At 38.9% G+C, this 16,331-nt stretch overlaps 1 protein-coding gene across 2 annotated transcripts in view; it reads left to right on the forward strand.

The window, feature by feature from the left end:
* The first annotated feature begins 3,425 nt into the window (after positions 1-3,425).
* LOC149161813 (sodium/calcium exchanger NCL1-like) overlaps positions 3,426-16,331 on the forward strand; it is a 146,762-nt gene continuing 133,856 nt past the window's right edge. Inside the window, exon 1 of one of the 2 annotated variants that reach the window (XM_089437056.1) lies at positions 3,426-4,051. In XM_089437056.1, coding sequence (XP_089293182.1) covers positions 3,643-4,051 — 409 coding nt within the window. In that variant the 5' untranslated portion in view covers positions 3,426-3,642. The remainder of the gene's footprint in view (positions 4,052-16,331) is intronic. The other variant, XM_089437055.1, reaches the window with a different exon arrangement.

Raw genomic sequence — 16,331 nt, forward strand, 5'->3', positions numbered from 1 at the left:
AAAGGAAGACATTGAAGATGGTGAACGGACTTTGTAATTTAATATCAGAGGCATTGAATTTGGGTAAATATCTATTTCCGATTCGGTGCCCGTAATCCTGTTCTGTGAGAAATTCTTTCTCTTGGTTGTGAAATCTCTGTGGTTATTAATGAAATTTGTAAATCAAATTATTATTTATAAATAGTTTATAATTAATTAAGTGTAATTATAGTTTGGTAAATTTTTTATTTTATTTTATTAAGGATTTTAACATGAAAAAGATCGAGTTTGCTTATATATTAATTTATGGTAAGGTAGATTTTAGTAATAGATTTGACTCTAGTAATATATTTGTCTTTTTATCATTAATAGTTTAGTATTGGCCAATACAATTTCTAATGCTTACTTTTAATTTTTAATTTTTTTTTCTTAAATATTTGAATGAATTATAATTTAAAGGTTTTATTGTAACATTTGCACATTATAACGTTGTGTGGATAACTACTTCACATATTTTATGCCATAATTTATAGATATAGTTGCAATATACATGCATGATTTTTAGATATTTGTGTAGCGATTTTTTATTCTTAAATTTTAGAGAAAACCATCCAAAAATAAAATCCTTGAAAATAACTCATACTTAGGTGAGCAACATATTTACCATCAACTACTTATGAGCAACATATTTACCATCAACTACTTCCCACGATAAATTAAGCAAGTTTTTGCATTAAAAATGGATAGGAATAAAATATAAATAAATATATGACTGATGACCACTATTAATTTAGCATTACTTTGAAGGTTATAATTTTTTATGCAATTTTTCCTAGAACATAATTTCTAACTAGACTTGCAAAATTGCCATGTAGCACTTGTTATATGTGTAATGTAACATGTTCTCTTGCTATATTGACATATCCTAATGGATTTTGCTAGGATCTTGTTCCACATTAATATCCCTATTCTAAATTAATGTGTAAAAACTTATTGTGAATAATCCTTCTTACATAACAATTATAAGATATAGTTCACAAGTCTCAAATTGTGAATAGTTTCACATGTATAACTTGAGTGGGTATAATGGTTACGTAACATGTGCTTTCTCAAATCTACTAGAGGTAGAATGAGATAGAGCTACTATGTTATATGTGCTTTCTCAAATCTACAAGAGGTAGATTGAAATAGAGCTACTATGTTATATGTATGCCTTCACATACTTTAACAATGAAATTACCACTCTAAAATATGTCTCTTTCTCCTAAAAAACATCTCATAAACCAATTTAATATCTCAATTAACAATAATTTTAAAAATAAATTATTATTATTATTTAAACTTCAAAATATAACCATCCATCTTATCCATACATAAATTACCTTTTATCTATCTATACAACTTTAATTTATGTATTATATTTAATAACATATCTCTATCTCTTCTAAAATTCTGTACCACCCTTTACTTATTAATTTATATACTATATTTGAATGACATATCTCTGTCTCTATATTGAAATTGTGTGCAACACTTGACTTATTAATAGTCCTTACATCCATACGGTGAAGAATAAATAGTGTCAAATAGGCTATCACATTACAAAGATTTGCTCCCACGCCATTGACAAAGTACAACCAACCATCCTTGGTTCTCTTTCCTGGACCCATACCAAAGCATAAATATCATCCAAGATGCTACCGCATCAATTATTGGAATACTAGTTTTGAATGAGGAAATGAGTTTAGCTAAAATAATAGATGAAATTGTTAATTGTTATATTTTATTATTTAAATTATAATTTTAAATGAAAAACAAATTCAGCTTTGAAATCGTTTTTTTATATTAATCTCATTATCATGGATGGAAGTCACATCATAATTATTGACATTTTGAACCAACATTGGTTGTTCAAAACAAACTAAATTTAATTTTTGCAAAAACATTAAAATATAAAAACTCAACCAAATAAAATTATAATTTTTTTATTAAAAAAATCTGTCCAAAATTAAAAGAAAAATCGTTACTTAATGTTTTATATCGTCAGCCCATCCATACCCATATGTCCACTCAGGCATGGTTTGATTAGGACGTCTAAATATCTGCATATCCACTGAACTCGGTTAGATTAGGAGTTGAGAGAAGCTCGATTGAAATGTCATGATGATGAGATTGGAAAGGAGTATTCTCCACGTCGGAAGCGTTTGAGGTGGTGATCTCTGCGTACTATAGCGACATGAGGCGGTGTCCAAACAGAGGTGGATAAATAAGACAAAGACCATGAAGACGCCTCGGGCGCACGCAACCGTGAAGACGCTTCGAGCGCACGCAACATTTCTGTTGATTAGTTGTTGTTGACTCCTAGCCTTTTATCCCTTTGACGATGTCAGGCAGTAGACCAAACGTATTTTATTCTGTATTGAAATTCGGCTGTTCCCTTTTAATATTTTATTATTGAGTTTATAAAGAGTTTATTCTTATTTTGTTGGGTTGGATATGGTTAAAGGTTAACAAAATTATTCATATTTAAATATGAATTTGTGAAAAAAAAATTATTTATTTTAACTTTTATCAGGCTAAAAATAGTTTATGAGATAAATTGCTTTTTCATCTTTTTCATTTACTTGATGTATTTGGTCTTTTTTCTATGAAATTTCAAAATAATTGCTTCCAGTTTCTCGACAAACCCCTCGCTAAATAGATTATCCCAAGAGCTAGCTGCCAACGTATTTGCATAACTTTCCCTGTTGTCTTTGAAAGCCTCACATTTTAAAATGAAATGTTTTTCTGTTCCAATTTTTTGGGAAAAAACAAAAAATGCGTACTCTTTCGTCCCACACTTCTTTTGGCTTTTTCCAGTGCGCTGTTTCACAACAGAGTTGATGAAAATTAGTTCTTAACTGACCAATAAGAATTTTGTCTCTCCAATAGATATTGGCCTCTATGTATACTTTTGGTTGATGATTATGAATAAGATTACACACTTCAATATATGAATTTTTTTTTCTTCCTAACTCCTTATCCCAAATACATTTATGAAACTTTTCCATAACTGACCAATAAGAATTTTGGCGCTCCAATAGATATTGGCCTCTATGTATACTTTTGGTTGATGATTAATGAATAAAATTACACATTTCAATATATGAATTTTTCTTTCTTTCTAACTCCTTATCCCAAATACATTTATGAAACTTTTCCATTACAAAAACTTTTAAGCTGAAATGAGAGGGAACAATTTTTTTTTTTTACAAATTTTTAATAAATAATACCCCTACAAAATTTATAACACGTATTTACAAAAATACAATCTAAATTTTGGTACATGCGAGTTGGCACATGATCTCTTATTCATCATAATTTCAACTTGGACGAGACACTCTCGACACTCCACATTGGGACTCTTCACTGCGTTTTCTTTAACAAAAGTTCATAAATGCCGAAGCTTTATGTCATTAGTCAAGTAGGTCGGTGTCTGTATCTGTATGATTTCTGTACCATTTTGTCCGGCAATTTGAGGCGGCGAAGTGTACATATGAAAAGCAGGTTCCTCTGTTCGCATCACAATGCTGCCGTGGTTGTTTGGCTTTAAACAAAAAGCTTCGAAGTCACCCCAGGAACTGATATCGATTCCGAAAGACAGACAGCGTGCATTTTCGTGCGATGAAGTGGTTCATTTTGCTCGCTTTGCTGCAGCTTCTGCCATGCGTGGCACCGGGGCGTATTCTTCTCCAGGGATCCTCAACGGGAATCGTCCGCGGGCCAGTCTTGGTTTCCGATGGAGTTCGGGAGACGGCTTCATGGGGTTTTATAATGAAGCCCAGTTCGGAGACAGGTCTGAAGCGGCTATTGTCTTCGAGTAGTTGCGACGAGACTTACGGTTTCATGCCTTGCACTACAACTATAGTGGGAAATTTGTTTTTGTTGGCGGCTTATGGATACCTGATGTTCAAGTCTGCCACCCTTATCACGAATGGCTGCGAGCTTCTGTTGGTTGTGATGGGCCACGGTATAATTGGCGGGTTGCTTTTACCTATCCTCGGAGCTTTCCCCGATGCCCTGCTGATCGCTGGTAAAACTATTCCCTCTTTTGTTTTTGTTGTGCAGTTCAGTTCAGGTTGAATGGTCTTGTCTGGCTTGGTCTGTTACGCATGATTTAAGTATGAAACCCACGTTAATCTAGCATAGATCGACCGGGTCTAATAAGCATTTAAGCGGACCAGCAGACTTTTAGGTGCAAATCTGTTGAATTTTAATGGCTCGGGTTTGTTATGAATATATTGTTATTTAGTTATAGTTGTTTAAATTCAGAGGGACCAGCAAATTTTAAGATGCAAAACTGCTGAGGTTGGGGCTTGATATGTATGTATAAAGCATTCTGAGTTACCAGCAAAGTTTGAAGTGCAAATTTGTTCAGTTTTAGTGGTTTGAGGTTGATATGCGTTAAGAACACGTTTCTTTTTAAAGGTCACATATTCAAATTTAAAACGGGCAAGGTAAGTTATTTGTATTTGTGTAAGCTTGGCAGTACTTCTTTTTTCTATTAATTATATATAGGCAGGTAACAAAAAATATGTCTGGTGGCCCAACCTGCCTGAGGGAAACCAGGTCTGTTGGCCACCGATCAACATCATATGCTGTTCGAAATTTAAACAGTTTGAGAATATCCATCTAAGCTTAATCAATGAATGTATTGAATTGATTTACAATGAGCAGTGAAGTTCAATAAATAATACAAGTGTATTTACAGAAATAGCAAGTTTCTACTAAGAATATAGAAACAACGAGTTTCTAACAAGAAACTGCTAATTACAATCACAGATGAGCATTAAACACTAAAATAGCATTATTCTAATACCCTCTCTTAATGCTCAATCTATTTACAACACCTATAGACCCTCTGAATTTTACAAACTTATCAGGACCAAGAGGCTTGGTGAAGATGTCTGCTGGCTGCTCTGTTGTGGGATCATACAACAATTGAATGGATCCGTCTTCAACAAGCTGTTGAATGTAGTGACAATGGGTTTCCACATGCTTTGTTCGTTCATGGAAGACTGGATTCTTGGCGAGTTTGAGCACTCCCTGATTATCACAGAACAAGGGAGTAAGATCTGCCTGGGAAACATGCATATTTGCAAGCATACGTCGAAGCCAAACTGCCTCACAAGATGCCTTAACTGCTCCCCAATACTCTGCTTCTGTCGAGGAGAGAGCGACTGCCTGCTGCTTCCTACTAGTCCATGTGACAGCGTCAGATCCCAGACTAAACACATACCCAACTGTAGATTTATTGTCATCAACCAAACCAGCCCAGTCTGAATTTGTGTACCCACTGAGTGTAGGATTTGAACTCCTAGTGTACAGAAGTCCATAATCAGGAGTGCCTCTTACGTAATGCAGCACACGCTTTGTTGCAATCCAATGATCAGCCTTAGGAGTTGACATGAAGCATGAAATGTAGCTCGAGTGGCAGTAAGGTAGATGAGGTTTCCCACTAACTGCCTTAATAAAGTTTCATCCACAAGTGGTGAGGATGACTGAGCTGAAAGTTTGAGCCTTGGTTCCATAGGAGTTGTGACAGGTTGGCAATCCTGCATTTTGAACCTGTGCACAAGATTTATGGCATACTTGGACTGAGAGAGAAAGATGTTGTTCTCAGTCTGCCAGACTTTCACCCCGAAACAGTAATGAAGAAGTCCCAAATCTGTCATATCAAAAGTGCTGCACAAATCCTGTTTGATCCCATGGATCACATGTGCTAAACTGCCAGTAATGATAAGATCATCCACATAGACAACCACAAATAGAATATCATCACCAATATGTTTGATGTACAGGTTTGCATCAGATGGACTTCGTTGAAAGCCATGATCTGTTAGGTACTTGTCAATTTTCATGTACCAAGCCCGAGGGGCTTGTTTCAGACCATAGAGTGCTTTGACTAATCTACAGACTTTCTGTTCTTGACCGGCAATCTTGAATCCTGGAGGCTGCGTCATGTAGACTTCTTCCTGTAAGTCACCATTCAAAAAAGCACTCTTTACATCCATCTGATGGACTTTCCAATTGAACCGAGTTGCTAAGGCAAGGAAAAGCTGTATGGTACTCATCTTGGTTGTAGGAGCAAAGGTCTCCTCATAGTCTATGCCTCCCTTCTGTGAGAACCCTCGAGCAACAAGGCGAGCCTTATACTTGTTTAGGGTTCCGTCAGCTTTGTATTTCACTTTGTACACCCATTTGCAGCGAATGGGCTTTTTCCTTGCAGGAAGATCAGAAAGGGTCCAAGTGTGATTCTTCTGAAGACTCTGGAATTCAGCGTCCATAGCCTGTTCCCACTCAGGTGTACCCTTAGCCTCTGAATAGGTTTGAGGCTCAAAAATACTGTGTAAGTTAGCCATAAGAGCAAAATTTATTGTAGACTGCTATTTGCTCTTATTTCTGGAAGTTCTGCCTTCAAGGAGCTCATTATCCTGGAGATCACCAATAGTTTTAGCCCACCATTTAGGCCGGAGAGTAGAGGAACCAATATCAGGAGGAGGTGGAGGAGGCTCAGGAACAATAGGAGTAGCAAGAGGAGGGTTATTTTTCGGAGGAAGCTCAGGTAGTGCATCATCAAATACTGATGCTGCATCATCCCTCCCATCAGGTGGACCTAATGGAAGAAGAACACTGTGAGGCTGATCCTCAAAACATTGCGCAGAAGGAGGAGATTGAAAGAACCCTCGGTCTTTATCAAATACTACGTCCTGACTGAAGCTAAGACGACCAGTGTCTATATCGATCAACCTATAGGCCTTGTGGTGATCACTGTACCCTATCATCATGAGTTTCTAGCTTTTGGAATCCAACTTAGAGTGCTTAGCAGCTGGAATCCAAACATATGCAATCGAGCCAAACACTTTGAGGTGACTGATCTTAGGCTTACGGCCAGACCAAACCTCTTATGGAGTCTTCCCCTTAACAACCTGAGTAGGTGATCGGTTAAGAAGATAGACAGCATTAAACACTGCTTCAACCCAAAATTTGTTCGGAACATTCTTGTGTTGTAACATGGAACGAGCCATTTCAACAACTGTACGGTTGCGACGTTCGACAACACTGTTCTGTTGAGGAGTGTAGGGTGTAGTTAACTGCCGTTTGATGCCATGGGTATCACAGAAGTTGGAGAAAGCAGAAGATCAAAATTCTCTCCCCCCCGTAATCTGTCCTAAGAGTTATGATATTACAACCAGACTCTTTTTCAACTAAGGACTTAAACTTCTGAAAGATACTAAATACATCAGATTTATGTTTTAGAAAGTACACCCACATCTTTCTACTGAAATCATCTACAATAAGCAAAAAATATTTGCAACCAGTAACAGAAGATGTATTCATAGTACCACAAATATCAGCATGAATTAACTGGAGTACCTTAGATGCGTGCCAAGATTCTCCATCCTTGAATGAAGACCGATGTTTCTTGCCAGCTTGACAGGGGCCACACACTCCCCATGCTGAGTCTGAATATCAGGTAACCCTGACACAAGTCCCTCCCGAGATAGCTGAGAGAGATACTCAATGTTTAGATGCCCATATCTCTAATGCCACAGTGTGCTAATGGGAGAAACACGTGCTGCTAGAGCCACTTTTGGAGAATCACCAGTGTCAAGAAGCCTGTATAGGCCATGATCTTCTAAGCCAACAACAACCTTAAGATGAGTTTCCCTGTCAATAATGGAGCACTTGTGTGCACTGAACACCACATCGAGAGAGTTTCTCATAATCTGGCTGACAGACAGCAGATTAATTTCCATACCAGGAACATAGTACACATTCAGGAAGATGAGTGTGCACCCACCAGACTGGATCTGAACTGTACCTCTGCCAACCACTATGTACTCCTCACCTCCACCGAATACCACAGAATCACTGAAAGATGAGAAGTCAATAAACCAGTCACGCCTGTGAGAGAAATGACGTGATGCACCAGAGTCAATGTACCAGGCAGTGTTGCGGGGGAGCCCCCCCGATCCCGCTCCCAATCCGCGCTCCGGGCCGGAGCGGGTCGGGAGCGCGCTCCCTAAATTTTTTTTCGCTCCCTACCTTTTGGGATCGCTTTCGGTAGCGTTTTGCCTTTTTTGCAATTTTTTTTTTGTAGTAATGTTCGAAATGCAATTTTTTTTGAAAGAAACAAATAATTTTTGAGTGGGGCAGCTTAATGATGAAGTCTATGGCCCTAGTATTGATATGCTATTCATGGTAATGTTAATCTTCATTTTCATCCTTTTACTTAAATTTTTAACATTACCATGAAATGACTTAGGATGTTTGAGAGTGGTTCCGATCTCATTGGATTTCATATGGAGAAAGTAGAATTTTAGATTTCATTCAAAATCCAGTGGACTTATCAGTTTTTCAGGATTGGGGGGATTGCAATGTTTCCATTCAATTTTCTCATGTATTAGGGTATGGAACTCATATTTAATCAAGAGCACCAATCCCTCTATGTACCTTGATGTTAGTGACATTGGTTGTCGAACTCCTCTATCATGACCCTCCTAAAAATGTATGCATCACTCAAACAGAATCTTGACTTGACATGTTATGCTTTTTCTATCTTATGTTAATGCTTAGAGGGTGATATTAATGACAAAGATCCCTATACAAATACAGAGGTAATGACAAAGATACCTCTGGATATTAATGCTTAGAGGGTGATATTAATGACAAAGATCCTTATTTTCCAACAAGACCAAAAAATTAGACATTTCTCGTGGTGGCAAGAGGCCCAAGCATAAGAAATAGATAATAGATTTACTTCTCTTTTCTAGTTTCTAGTAGTTTTTATAACTATTGACTCTTTCATATTTATTATGATACTTTTTAAAACAATATATGACAATTTAAGTTTGAAGTTGGCTATTATAACTCATTAGTAATGAATTATGAATATGATGCTTCATGAAAGTTGAAAGTTGTTTCATTTCATTTCATTTTATAACATTTCATTTCATGTTAGATATTATTTGTTGTAATGGTTACACTTAGCTTACAAGTACAACTTTGGTGATCAGTGATGATAAATGTTATATATTGAATTTTGAAAGCTTGAAACTTTAAGATTGATGAATCATGAGACTCAATATGTTGTATGTTACTATGTTATTAACTTGTGGACGTGATTGATGAAGATTATAACTTCTAGATGATTGTTATTATATGGTTCAATCTATATTTTTAATATCTAGTTCACTATTCTACATGTTTTTGACATATATCTATCAAAATATAAAAAATATAAAAAAATATATATTATATAAAAAACGCTCTAGGATTCGCTCCCAAACCGGGAGCTTCTGAAAATGTTGCTCTCGCTCCCGTTTTCGCTCCCACTCCCTGCTTTTGCTCTCGCTCCCAAGTAACACTGGTACCAGGCAGAAGACGGGACATGATCTGAGGACCTCTTAGCCATAAAGGCGTAAAAAGTAGATTCCTTCTACTCAGAATGTTCTGCAACATTTGCTTGCTAATAAGACCCTCCCTGCTTCTTCTGTTCAGAAGCAATTCTTTGTTGGCAATCTTTCTTCATGTGGCCAAACTTGTGACAGTAATTACACTGCACATTTTTCTTCTTAGCGGGATCAGAAGGCTGAGAAGAACCTTTCTGCTGAAAGGATTGAGAGGACTGATATTTGGCAGCAAAAGCATTTTCTAAGGAGGCTGATGAAGCACTACTACCAAACTGCTGTTTCCAACGATCTTGCTGCGTGAGTTTGGTCCATAACTCTGGAAACTTCAGATCAACATTAGTGGAGGTAATGTTGAGTGTTTCTATGAAGTGCTCATAAGGTTTTGGTAGACTTTTCAGAGTGATGACTACCATATCTTCTTCCTCCATGGTCCGACCAATGGCTTCAAGCTAATCTCGAGTGTCTTTAATCTTGTTAAGATGTTCCTGTAAAGACATGTTCGTCCATCATGATGGAGAACAATTGATTCTTGAGAAAGGAAGCTCTGCTCTTGTCGGATGTCTCATGCAATTCCTTCAAATGTTGCCAGATTTTGGCCCCTGTCTTGCCAGAAGGAATTTGTGGTAACTGATTATCAGTCATAGAGAGTTTGAGAAGCATAACAGCCTCTCGATTTCGATCATCAAACTTAACTTGATCTGCACCAGCTGTACCAGGATTGAACTCTTTGCCCAAAACGAGCTGGTCAAGACGCCTATATTAAAAAATGGTCAACATTCTCTTTTTCTAGATGTTATAATTGGTGCCATTAAAACGCTGACTGCCTTCCAACATCAGATTTGTTAGCGAGGCCATTTGCACGTTTCTTGAGACACATAAAACAACAAAGGAGTCCGACACGGATTTCAATGCAGATGTCGGCTGATCCAGACGAAATTTGACCGGTGCAAACTTTTATGTAGCCAACAATTAATTCGAGAAATGATGTTTAGCATAAAAGAACTCGACCAACAAAAATCTTCATACTCAGCCAGCAATAAAAGACACGTGGTCTTAATAACCCATTACACTTCTGACAATGTGGAAGCTCTGCTACAGGAATCTGGGCATCCTTTTTGTGTGGATCTGGAGCACCCTGCAAGATCTACTGATAGGTGCAAGATCTATATTGAATTCTGCAACAACACCTTCACCTCCGTGCACAATAGGTGCAAAGCCTGCTGCCGGCTGCACAACTGCAGATGTTCCTACCACAAGCAAAATGTCTCACTTAATCAAAGCATTTTCTGCGCGATCTAGAACAGTTGGATCAAGGCATTCACCAAACCAAACAACACGCTGAATACATTGTATACGAGAACGCCCTTGAATGCATGGAAAGTAGAAAGGGAAGCTCTGCGATGTATATGTGTTCGTTCGCTTAATACTTAGACGGCAAGTTCCACGCCAGTTTTCCCTTCGGTCCATGCTTTTCCTACACGCTGATTTTGTCTGTGTATGACGACGCAAATGTCATCCAGTGATTCTCGTCGAGAGTGGAACCAGTCTCGCGGAGAATAATGTAAAAGGATGGCAGATGACTGCAATAAGCTTTGGTTGAAAACCACGAGCGGAACGCTGCGGAAGAAGTACAGCGCGCACTAGGCGACGACCATAGCGAGGACCACGAGTAACGAGATGGGCGTCTCGAGGAGAAGGAAGATGTGTTGCAGAGCTCCGACCACGGGCAACGTTGGGCATAAGTGGTTTTGCTTGCTTTTGAGATTTGTGTGAGTAGGTTCCGTCAACAAACGGACACAAGACAGCCTCTGACGATCTTTGCATTCTCGGACGATCTCTGGAGGTCAGCTGCGTCGAAGAGTTGGCCGAGGCGAGAATTGAATCGCTATCAATATACGAGAGCTTGATCTTATACCCAACTTATGCAAAACAATTGGCGTGTTGGCCCATGGTGGAATTAGCTATGAAGGCCAACTTTTACAAGTGCCGCCACGAAATAAAGCAGAAGACCATTTCATCCATGGCGGTAAAGCCCCCGCATAAGTCTGCAGGTGGACAGTCGCAAATTTCTTCATCGACCTCAAAACTATGCCATTTAGGCGAGATTTTCTGAAGTTTCTTTCCAAAAAAAAATTGCTAAAATTTTTGAAATATGATCGAACGGTAGATTTCTTCAAGAAAAAATCAAGCTTTGAAATTAACTCCAGCGGAAAACAAACGCAACTCTCAGAAAAGTAGCTCAAAAATTGTGATGCCAAAAAAAAAATTTCGAAATGAAGCACGAAATTTTTCAAACAATGAAAAATTATTTTGAAAAAAAAAACCTAAGCTCTGATACCATAATCAATGAATGGATTGAATTGATTTACAATGAGCAGTGAAGCTCAATAAATAATACAACTGTATTTACAGAAACAACAAGTTTCTACTAAGAAAGTAGAAACAACAAGTTTCTACTAAGAATATAGAAACAACAGGTTTCTAACAAGAAACTGCTAATTACAATCACAGCTGAGCATTAAACACAAAAATAGCATTATTCTAATAATGCTAAATATACTATTGTATCTACTGTATGCTTAATCCTTCGACTTTGAAAGTAAATACTATCTGACATAAAACCAAAAAATTACTTTCTGCTACTCTACGTCAGTCATCAGATGACTTAATAGGGGCTTGGACTTGGGTCCTTTGCATTCAACCTGGGCATTTTGATTCCACAATAAGGTTTGAATTTGTTTTTCAGTTCGACCAAAACAGAGGTTCTGATGGTATTGCTGTCCCTGCACTGCCCGAATCTCCTTTTGGATGTCCTTTAGGCTTGGCTCCTCTTGACGAGCTTGCATTGGTTCTTCCCAGTCCCTGTGTGTTGTCATAGCCTTGACCAACAAGTTCTTCATGACCCAATATTGCTGGACTGTCTGTCTAAACAGTGTTTGCCGGCCTTTGGTGTGCCCTGGATCTATGAGCAGAGGCTCCCATTCCACCGTTGTAAGCACTTCTGTCGTAACCTTGGTGTTTAGCTCTGCCTCCCATGTTGAAATTATGGCTTTTACTTGAGCTGGAGTTCCTCCATGGTATGCATGCATTAGGTTCTGCATGCTTTCCTCTCCAGTTTTCCTACCCCTTTTTCACTAGGTCTTGCTCGCTGAAGCCACTGACGCCTTCATTTTCTTTTCTGTCTGTTTGCTGGCCCGACGACCCCCTTTTCTTCCCTGCCTTGCTTCCGCCTTCACCATTTTATTTTCCTTCTGAAATTCTTTCAGCCCCCACCCCTCTCTCGTTCTTTCCTGCTCCTGGTATCAGAGTGTCAGAGTCAGAGTGGCAGAAGAGTTAAATAAACCTGTAAGGGTAGCATAAGTACAAACATTATAACCAGTCCATATTTCATTTGTGGCCTTCAGCCTTTCCATGTAAATCACCTTTATAGAATAACGAATTCAAATTTGCAGGAGATGACCTGGGTACCCCCCAGTCCCTTCCCATCTTTCCTTCATCCTTACTGTGCGCAACAGTAAGAGATTCTCTTCCCTCCACCGCTTAATTCCCCCCTTGGGGTCGGCGAACTGGGTTCCAGGCTGAGGTCCAACGACACCCGAGGTTGCTGATAGGCAAGGTTTGGGGTGATCAAAACAAGAAACGCAGGAGTTTGGCTCGGTTCTAGCTGAAATTGCAAGCCCACTAGAGTTGTGATGCCTCGACTCCTCCCTCCTACCCTTGAGGATTTTGACATGACCCTGCTATCTGTCTTGAACCAGAATGACAGAGAGAGATGTTAAGAGCCTACTCAGAGCCCCCCTCGGGTCAGACTTACGGGCCTCTACCCAACCATATTTCCATTTCCACTAGAATTTATTTGCCATGGTGGAATTACTAGCTGCACTGGGGTTCTAGTCCCCCACCTCCCTATTGATGTCCTGTTGCTTCTCATGAGTACCCGGGAGCTACGATGAGAGCAGTTGGTCGAGCTTACCACAATTAAGGTTCCCCAACACCCCTTTCCTACCCCTTTGGATTTGCATGTCTCCTGCTAACCAAACTAACTAAATTGAGCATATCTTCCACTTCCCATACCCCCCTTGCACCCCTCGCTGGTTCTGTAGACTACCAGACCGCCGCAGGCTCTCAGGGGAGCCTCGACCCCTTCTATATCCCAATCTGCGGGTTTTCGCAGTAGCCATTGCTAATTTCATTCCTTAGGATTCGAGAGTCCCTCCTAACCCTTAATAGATTCCCTCTTTCTCCCACAACCTTCCATAAATTGCAACAAATAACAAACCAAACATTAACAACAGAAGACTGAACCAACATTCTCGCATTCTTCTATATATTGAAACAAATATAAAACCAGACATCAACAACAGAGGACTGAACCAACATTTTCGCAAAACATTCGAAACCACCACCATTCGATGCCAGACCAGCCTCCAATCTTGCAGCATTGATTCCATATCTAGACTTAGGTAGGCTTGAATTACATACCAATCTCCTTCCAAGTCGTTGAAGGCAAATTCTAGGTGCAGACGACAGTCCCTTCTCCCGTAGGCTTGGTTCTCCTCTCGGCTTCCAGTCTCGTCACTTGCCACCTGTTTCCTCCTCTAGTCTTGCATGCATGCACTAAACTCCCTCACCACCTTTTTGCCTTGAAAACTTACCCACCTAACCTTTTGTTTTCTCGAGGTTGCCTCCATCCGCCTATCTCTCTTGGTACCTCCTGCCGCGCTCGTGTGGGGTCCTTGGGTGGGCCGCCCACGTACCCTATCCATTTGTCCTTCTCCCATGTCAACGATCCCTTTCCAGATCCCCTCTCCCTTTACACCCCGAGGGGGGCATATTCAAATTTAAAAAGGAAAGGTAAGTTATTTATATTTCTGTAGACTTTTTAGTCAAATCGCTGGGAAAAAAAATCTATTACACCAATTTGATGTTTAATTATTCGTAAAATCAAATTATTATTATTTTAATTTATTTATAGTTATTTAAATTTAGCCATACCAACAAAACTCAGAACTCAGGATTGATATGAATCTATTTTGATTTATTTATAGTTTAAATATGAATTTTCGTAATTTGGCTCTTTATAAGTGCAAGCCTTGACGTTGGTTTTAGGAATCCTCCTTTTTCTTCAAAATTGCATAATAATCTCCCGCTTCTCCACTCTTGGTGATGCCATTCTTTTAGGTGATTTCAATGCTCTTGAGACCTCCAAGTTTCCCTACACAATAGAGTGGATGCGGAGGATGTCGTTTGCTTCTCGGAGTTGGAACTAGAATCTATTGGTCTTCATTGGAGTTCATAGGATTTCATAGGACACTGATAGGCCCAAAATCTACGGGTCTTCATAAGAGTTCATAGGACAATGATGGCCCCCTCATGGTTTATGGGAGACATCTCTTGCACCTAGGCAAATCCCAATGTTGTTGGCTATGTTTTAGCCAACCAAGACCTTCTCAGGCATATCCAACACCTCTATGTCTCTCATCTCCCCTTGGCAGACCATGCCCTCTTCACCTTTACTCATTTTCTCTCTACCTCCTCTTCTTCTGCCCCCCACCCTCCAATCCAAGCCCATGTATTACCTTTCTTTTTGATAGAGATTATGCAGACTCCTATACCACCAACCTCGAGGAATTGCTTTGTCTCTCTGTTTTCCACTTCAAGTCACTGAACACAACCATAGCTAAATATGAGATACTTTTCACTGCCCTCGTGGAGCAACCTTCGACTGCTACCCCTATACTCATCAAAATGACCATAAGCCCCCTCTGATCCTGTCCCATGAATTGCTAGTTAGACAAACATTGTTGCACAAAGGGGGGACGATTTTTGGAAATGAAACATCAAAAACATCATTTTCCAAAAATTGTCGAAAGCGAAACATCTATTATATATATTATATTTTTTTGCATTTATATTAAAAAAATCCAAAATACCAAATTAGTTGTAAAAGATATGAAAACATGCATATTTGTACATAAATCAAGATAGATATGACATCCATTGTACATCAATGATTAATTATTTGAGCATCAACCATCTAGATGCATTAACGATCTAGAATCTAAATTCTTCTCCTTTTGTCTAGCCTTTGCCTCTACTTCGATTCTCTAGGGATATTAGTCAACATTGCCCAATTTTGATCAAATGATCTAATCCAAGCCTTATAATATGTGGTAGAAAGGCTTAACATGCTTGATCAATGATTTTGACTTGAGTGAAGGGTATATTTTTGCTAAGGCCATGACAAAGGGGTTCAACAATCAACACCCCCAAAACTGGGGTATATATAGGGCTTGATGTTCTTGAATAAATGCCAATCACATACCCTCATACATGATATAAACTAATGAAATTCCACAATCCCATTGATCCTGGAATCTTAAAAATTGTTATGTCCACTAAATTTTGAATGGGATATGAAATTCTATTTTCTCCATATGAAGTTCGATGAGGTTGGAACCAATCTCAAACATTCTGAATCATTTCATGGTAATGTTAAAATTTTTTAAGGATGAAAATGAAACATAAAGGAGAATGTCACTTTTACTTTAAGAATTTAACATTACCATTAAGGAGCATCTAGGAAGCATCAAGGGGGCACCTTGGGAGTGTCCAGGAAGCATAGTTCCTCACATAACATTTCGAAAATTCCAAAACAAAATTAAAAAAGCCGCGTGGAACCATGTGAGCAGTTTTTGGAACAGTGGTGGAATTGCTGTTCGGAATTGTCATGATTCCGAAAGTCTATTAACAACGAAGAAAGGGAAAAACTATGGTTCCCCCCGAGGATCGTCAACAAATTTGTCAGGGACACGAATCCACCTCCTGAACAGTAGGGGGGGGGGGGCGATTCCTGCAACTTTGAGACAATGAATGTAAATCCCTTCATAAACAACT

The sequence above is a fragment of the Pinus tabuliformis genome, chromosome 5_2 (assembly GCF_031772625.1).
Source record: "Pinus tabuliformis cultivar Carrire ecotype Pingquan chromosome 5_2, CPIR1, whole genome shotgun sequence".
Classification (NCBI taxonomy): Eukaryota; Viridiplantae; Streptophyta; class Pinopsida; order Pinales; family Pinaceae; genus Pinus; species Pinus tabuliformis.